General features: G+C 32.6%; 1 protein-coding gene across 1 annotated transcript; it reads left to right on the top strand.

Moving 5' to 3' along the window:
• The first annotated feature begins 3,033 nt into the window (after window positions 1–3,033).
• On the top strand, window positions 3,034–5,575 carry LOC139890568 (auxin-induced protein 22D-like). The gene is made up of 4 exons (XM_071873447.1): window positions 3,034–3,332; window positions 4,679–4,884; window positions 5,287–5,359; window positions 5,457–5,575. Exons 1-4 carry the CDS (start codon window positions 3,034–3,036, stop codon window positions 5,500–5,502), a joined length of 624 nt encoding a protein of 207 aa, XP_071729548.1. The 3' UTR covers window positions 5,503–5,575.
• The last annotated feature ends 2,860 nt before the right edge of the window (window positions 5,576–8,435 follow it).

Genomic DNA, 8,435 nt, shown 5'->3' with positions numbered 1-8,435 from the left:
GTATATATGAGTGAAAATACTTGGAGTTTTCGTCTCCTTCTGTAATTCATTTGACACGCGATTTTTGTTTAGCCATACTCGCTTTTATCTTTTCTTTATCAATCCATTTCTTCCGAGTATCAAGCCATTTTATTCTTTCATTTTCGTCTAGAATCCTATTCTCGGCTATTGTTTCCTATCTTTCTGCATCAATTTTTAATTCATTTATTTCAACATCCAATTTTCTGAAAACCTTCTGACTCCATTCTCTTAAGGCGTTTTGAAATTTTTCATTTTGATTATGAATTTGCAATCAATTATTTGCCCCTCAACATTCAAATTTCATGCGTCAACAATAAATTTTTCTGAACCTTCATCATCCAACCACCTGTTAAAAATCCTAACCGGTTTACGACCAAAATCAATAATCTTATCTCTTAACACGATGGGACAGTGATCGGACATTTTTCGTTCCAATGTGAGGGCCGAGATATCACTCCATATACTATTGAACTTTTCAGAAATAAGAAATCTGTCGATCTTACTAAACTTTATACAATTATTGCACACTCTAGTTAATCTCTTACCGCCCAAAGAAACTTCAATAAGTCAATTTATGTTAATGAAATCATTGAACCACTTTGCACGTCTATCCATGAATACACAACTTTGCCTCTCGGAATGATCGCGAACTTCATTAAAATCATCGTAAATAACCCACGCAGAATCATATTGACCTACAAAACTCATAAGACTCGCCCACATAATCTTTTTGTTAGCGTCATCATGAGGGCCATATATATTTACAATAAATGATAATACATCCCTACATCTCCATCTCCCCTTAACAGCTATGAAAAATTCCCCATTGAATTGTTGCTTGGCTAAAAACTCACTTGAATCCCAAATCAGCATAAGACCACCCGTATGTTATCGAGCCAACTTTTGTGATAGGTTGATTATTAGTTTATAAATGGATTATTAGTTTTATTTGGTTTCGGGGTTAAAAGTTAACGTGGCTAAATCTCATGTTTTCGAGATTGGTGTTAATCCGTCCGAAGTCCTTTCTGTTGCGGGTTCCTTAGGTACGAGCATTGGTACTTTTCCAACTACGTATCTTGGCATTCCTATCGGGTCGAATATGAAGCTAAAATCTAATTGGGATGCTCATGTTGACAAATTTTTTTATCAAAATTATCATTTTGGAAGGCTAGTTTAATTTTGTCGGGTGGAAGATTAACGTTGGTGAAATCGGTGATGGGTAGCATCGATATTTATGCCATGTCATTATTCAAGTGTCCGGAAACGATTCTAAAACGGTTGGAATCTATTCGTGCGAGATTTTTTTGGGGTGGTAACGCTTCTACAAAAGAGATGGCGTGGGTAAAATGGGATCGTATTCTAAATTCATTTGAACGTGGAGGTCTTAATGTCGATAGTCTTTAAGCTTTTAACCTTGCTTTAATTCTTAAGTGGAGGTGGCATTATCTAGTTTATCCTAATGAATATTGGGTGTCCATCATTAAATCAATCCACGATCATGTTACAAAAAATCGGATCATTGCTGTTACCATTACTCTTCTTAGGTTGTTGTGGCGGTTTAGGAACGACATTGTATTTAATGAATCTTTTTGTAGTAAAAGTAGTCTTTATGATGTAATTAGATTATTTACTTTTCGTTGGATAAAACATAGAAGCCATTTAGTTTCAAATTAGAACTTATGAATTTCTATACCTTTGTAATTTCTCCTTTAGCGTGTTGCTAAGGAGCGTTATATATATATATATATATATATATATATATATATATATATATATATATATATATATATATATATATATATATATATATATACTAGCATGTTTTGGCCGTTAAAAAAATGATGGTTAATCTTGCTGTATGAGACCATTTCTAGTGGAGCGTGATATGGGTATTATTACACCATTACGCCACCATCACCCCATAATGCGGAGTGATGCACACAAAATATGTAGGGGCGAGTGATGATGTCACAGGCAGGTAAAGAAAATTAGCCAATTACATTTAATCATTTGAATAAAAAAATAAAAATAATAATATATATATTCTCATTTACATTAAAAATGGTAGGACCTACTCTCTATTACGCAATCATAATCTCATACCATTACAAAACTCCATCACGCCATCACATCATCATACCATCACATTTGCCACATGAGCACTATACCCAAGGTTGGAGAACTTAGATCTCGGGGAGATCTCGTTTGGACATTTTTGGGGAGATCTCGGCATCTCGGAAAAATCTCGGGGAGATCTCGGATGTTGATTTACGTTGACTTTTTAGTTTTCTTAGTAAAAATTTATATATATAAATAATATATGTATATTTATATACATTTTTACGAGATTTTACAAGAAAATTCGAGAAATGAGTGAGAAAATCTGAGAAATTACGAGATTTACAAGAAAATCCGAAAAATGAGCAAGAAAATTCTAGAAATCGTGGCTTTGACCAAGTTTGACACCGTTGACCGGAATATCTCGGGAGATGGACATCTCGTCTCGGTTGCCTTCAAAACTATGAGATCTCGGGAAGAAATAAGGAGATCTACAACACTAACTATACCCCACAAAAATACCCTATCACGCCGCGTGTAATGATCTGACTATATAACACAAACTACAAACAAGAATGAATTGAAAAACATCATTCATATAAACATGCATAGTAATTAAATCTATATATACATCTATAGAACATATTAATATAAAACACACTTAAATAATGTTGGTACGTTGCATCATCATTATCATTCATCATTCATCATATTCTGATATTCATTATGTGAGAGACATAATCTAACTACAAGATACACTTGTTTAGTCCTTTGTGTTTTTTATTAATTATGTATACATATGCATATATAAATACATCATATACATACAGACAAACAAAATTTTTATGACAGAACATGCTTAAATTAATCCTTTTAAAGTATCACTTCTAAACAAACACACCATCATCATATATATATAACATCCATTTATTCTAATTGAAGTCTGCACATATAATGGAACTTCAACTGGCCTTATCTCTTTCTTCTTCATCATCTTCTTGTTCTTCTTCATGTACTACAAAGTTGGATCTTAACTATTATAACAATGATAATGTTGAAGAACAAGAGATGAAAATGGAAGATATGAAAAGGAGTATGCTTTTTGTCATAAATGGTGATCAAGAAGAAACAGCAGGGTTCCCTGTACCTCAAACATTGCCACTTCTTTTCTGCAACAAAAGTAATCAAGAACATGATGTTGATCTTGATGATGTGAATGAAGTTCAATCCAGTTTTTTCATCATAAATCACAAGTAATTCGTATCACTTTTCACTCTTCTTTCTTTCAGACCAAATGTATAAGGTTTTTGACTTTTTGTCCTTTTTAATTAATTAGAGGATATTTGGCAATGTTAATTTTACCAGCTTACTTATTTTATTGTATTTATTTATAAAATTTTGAAGGAAAACAAAAAAAAAAACAAAAAAAAAAAACAAACTGTTGTGTTTTTGTAGATTAGGAGTCCTTACCTTCAATTTATGACACATGAGCTCTCGAGTAAACGAATAAAGTTTTTTTTTTTATTTTTCTCAGACTATGCGGATGAATATGCTTAGTAGGATGAACTCTGAGAGTTTCATCTTTAATTAATTTAGTAAAAACTCAAACCATAGGGGTCATAAATTTTACTGTAACTTTTTTGAGTGAAAATCCACATCTTAGTTTTCAATTGAATAGTCGAAGTTTTTCAGCATTATATACGTTTTGAGATACTACACAATCAATCGAGGGCTACCACTATCGTTTTGATTTTCCAGCCGGGGTTCAAGACCTCAAGTCTTAATGGACAAATGTATATGCATAGATTAAGGCTTTGATGATAGCAATTATGGTTGCCGTTGATCTTTTCCTTTAATTAGTTAACTTATATATACGATTTTTCCATTGACATATTGTCGTTGAGGTGCACAAAACTTGTGTAATTTCATAACTGCCACTTCTACTTAATATATAAGCGTTACGTACAAGATTCTAATGCATATTATCGATAGCCCTATTGATTGTGGTTACAAAAGTCATACTTCATCCGTCTCAAAAAAATGTTTACTTAATATTTTCATTTATTTCAAAAATATAGTCTCTTACTATAAATAACAATAAAAAATATCAAAGTTCCAATCATTTATAATTGAAAATCCAACGTTGAATACAACAATTTATGTATTACTTACTGTTTATAACAACATTAGGAGGGACAATTAGACAATTCATCAACATATTTTAAATTTAACAAAAGTTAAACATGACACTTTTTATAGAGCGGATGAGTATTAAATAAAGAAATAGTTACGGAGTATTATATAACTCCGTATTTTCGTTTGTTTGTATTGCGGTTCCTTTAAGCTCTTTCATAGTTTGAGGTTCGGTGATAAATAGTCTTAGTTGTGTTTTTCATGTTTTTAGGTTCACAAGCCTATATGCTATTGTTATGTATCTTTCGATGGAAATCGTTTTTTCTAGAAAACGTATTATTTCTATACGAGTTTGCGTTATTTTTGTCAAAAAAAAAAAAAAAAAAAGAATACTCCTCATTTGTTATACAAATAAGTAAGTGTTACAACTATGGATTGACTAGTTATCACAATGACTTTCAAATAGAAACGTTGGAGAAGGAAATAAAAGGTTCGGGTGGCCGCCGGTAAAATCGAGTCGGAAAAACCTTTGCTACTGTAGTGGTGACGGGTCAAATTCAATGTATGTTAAGGTGCATATGGAAGGAGATGGAATTGCAAGAAAGATTGATCTTAATCTACACAATTCTTACTTTTCACTCATCCACACTTTAGCCAACATGTTTAAAAAGTGTAAGTTTACATATATATTTCATTAAGTGCAATTTTGTTATCCAAACAAACAAATCTTTCATCCAAGTTTTAATATAAACAAAATATAGTCTACGTTTAAACATATCATATGCTCCGTATAACTTAATTTTATATTTATAAGTTAAAGTTACCATTACTAAATACAAAATCAAATTTAAATAAGAAACATTAATATTAAAAATGAATACTTATACTTTACAATTAATCTTAATTGAGTTTATAAAATTAAATATAATAAGCTTATATGTAGTTTTTAAAGCTGTGTTGTATTTTGTCCTTAATGTAAATAATACAAAAAGTGGATTCTTTAATATTTTATTTAAGTAATAAAATTAATTGTTTGCTTATATGTATAATATATATTGTTTGCTTGGAGAATAGGTAATAAAGATGTGAAACTAACGTACCAAGACAAAGAAGGAGATTGGTTGCTAGCCGGAGATGTGCCTTGGGGGTATTTAATAATTTCACTTAGAAATATAGCACATTAGTTATTGAAGTTTCAATATTAGGTGAGAATAACATTCTTATTTATTGTTTTGATTTTACAGATCGTTTATTGAGAGCGTTCAACGTCTGAAACTAATAAAAAGTTAATGATCGATGAATGGACATGATGGGATACACACGTCATCGTTTTGGTTAAATGTGGGCTAGAAATACTTTAGGAAATATATAGCTATAAATTACGGAGTACGAGTATAAATTATGAATAGAATGGTTTGATTAGTCTCATGTATGTTATCTCTTTTATCTTATGTTACGAGTAGTATATGAAGTGTTAAACATTTATATTATGGCGTCATTAATACTCTTTAATTTTGGTAAATCATTTTCATATTGGTCAAGTTTTGCCGCTAATTCAAGTTTTGAAATTCTAACGACCTTGTGCTTTCAATTTTTGGCCTACGTTTTTTTTTTCTTAAAAAGCAATCATTATATATAGAAGCAATATATACAAGTAACCCCTACTCCTACTCCGTACTTGTATATCTAAATTCACAAATTCTACTCCGTATACTATTTGTCCTGGTAGTTGGAATCACATTTGCCCCCTATACAAGGATTTGCTTTTAAAACAGAAGGTACAATCTGTCAATCTCACTGTGCAGCTACCAAAACATCAAATTATATGAGATGTCCTCATTTGTATCATGTGAAGAATGAAAAGCACTTTGCATTGTACCTTGTTGTACATCTAAATTTCACAAAAGTTGGCCGGCCTTGATAAGGCCCATTAGTATACGAGCCTAGTTTATGGTCTTTGTATGGGTCTAGTTTGTGGTTGTACCTGTAAAGTGTAAATTAAATGACACACCTTCATAGTTTAAGGTCTAATATTTTGCACTTTATAACTTCATTCGTCACAACTTAGGGTCCCCTAATTCAACATTAATGCAATATTTTCTAATTTAATCCATTTTAATATTTGTGCATATTCGACGTTTGTACCACCTTCTAAATAGAGTACATAACTAGTTTTGTGGGCCCCACTATGTTGGGGCGATTTTAAAAAAAGGAATAATGCATATACTCCCTCAATCACATTGTAAATCACATGGAGTGGCCACAAGCCCTCAATCATCAAATGGGCATGACAACCAAACACATGGCACGATAAATCTCTGCTTTATAAATAAACCATGGTCTAGCGTATTTAAAAAGCCATAAGTATTCTCATATATTAACATGTATTAATTTATACAACAACAAAACTCAATACTGCATACGTGGTGTATAAGAAAGGTGAGATATAGACAATCATTTCCCTATCTTTGAATAAAAAGAAGTCATTTCTCCACTCAGAGTGATACACTCTAAGAAGTAGAGAAAGTCCTCCCTCTCCCTCTTCGACGGATAAAGTTATTGCTTTCGAATATACCTTCAGCCAACAAGTAAAAAATTTTAATAAATAAATAAATAAAAAATAAAAATAAAACATGAGACGTCATGAAAATGGTATAATTAAATTTCAACCTTTTTTAAATCCTGTATATTCAATTTAAGCTCTAAGTGGCAGTTAAATCGCCAATAAATCGACATTTGATTTGACTCTATTAAGAGCCATCATGTATTCAATTTATATATGAATATTAAATTAGACGTTTTACTTAATTAAAAACTAAAAAAGGCAAATTACATACGGAGTATGTTGGTTGAAAAGCATGAATCGACATTTGATTTGACTCTATTAAGAGCCATCATGTATTCAATTTATATATGAATATTAAATTAGACGTTTTACTTAATTAAAAACTAAAAAAAGGCAAATTACATACGGAGTATGTTGGTTGAAAAGCATGTGATAGTGATTAGAAGAAGGGAAAGTCTCCATCATGAACATTAGAAGGAATAATTGATGAGAGAATACGTTACTAATACGGAGTACGTAGTAATATGTAATACAATTTATCGTACGAGACGATATATTAAAGAGTATATAAATTACTCCGTAAAAGTTCAGTGGCATTCGTTTGATACTTTAACTAGTGTCCCGGTGCTTCCCGTCCCCACGTACTTTCCAATCTTTAACGTCTTTCAATCATTTTTTTTAACAGCGATTCGGATCACCCGAGGGAGACTTTAATCACCCGTTGCGATCATCTCTCGTTTCGACTATGCCGATGCAGCGATAAACCCCACCCCCATCGCTGCCCGGGAGGAAACCTTGAAACCGATCTAAGGGCACGGCCAAGTAAAACCCCCTCCCCTTTACCCCCCAAACGATATGGGAAAGGTGTCATGGGTGGATATTTCATGGCGGGGATGAAATTGTGTTTTTATTATGTAGCCAACGGGGGTCGAACTCCTGAGCTCCCCTAAAGGAGGCAGGCCACCAACCGCTGGACCACAACACAATTTCAACGTCTTTCAATCATTTATCTTGGCAATATAGTAATATATAAATACATACTCCTTAATGCTCCCTCCGTCCCACCACAAGTATTCACATTTCAATTTTGGGATGTCCCATTTCAAGTGTCCACTTTGTATTTCAACCAATGAGAAGAGGTTATTCTGAAGAGAGAAGATTTCTGATTGGTGAAGAATGAAATTAGTGGAATTTCCTAAAACTGTGTGCAAAAAGTAAGTGAACACTTGTAACGGGAAGGAGTGAGTATTTCGTGTATAATACGGAGTAAGTCCAAAGAATTAAGTGATGTAGTAAACTCGGTGGAAGAGGTCCCTTCGAATGATGAAGATGAAGAGGATTCTCAAATTAATCAAGAATCTAGGCTACCGAGTAAGCCTACTAAGGTTAGTGGTAAGTTACTTAACCCCAAAAACTCCAAAGCTAGAGACAAACAAGTTTTCGGTAAGTTTTTAGAAGGGATGTATGATAGCAATGAAAAACCAAACAAGTCGAAAGTATGAGGGTGCCAACATGGACAACTAGAGGTTTTGAAAATAAAGATATAGGTAGAAGGGTAGGCAATTTGATAAATAAACATCAGATGCAATTCATGTCCATACAAGAGACAATGGTCGAACACGTGTCTCTTACGGTTCTTAGAGAGGTGTGGAGAGGG

The sequence above is a fragment of the Rutidosis leptorrhynchoides genome, chromosome 2, assembly GCF_046630445.1.
Source record: "Rutidosis leptorrhynchoides isolate AG116_Rl617_1_P2 chromosome 2, CSIRO_AGI_Rlap_v1, whole genome shotgun sequence".
Taxonomy (NCBI): Eukaryota; Viridiplantae; Streptophyta; class Magnoliopsida; order Asterales; family Asteraceae; genus Rutidosis; species Rutidosis leptorrhynchoides.
The sequence above is the reverse complement of the archived record's forward strand: the minus strand, read 5'-3'. Positions and strand labels throughout refer to the sequence as shown.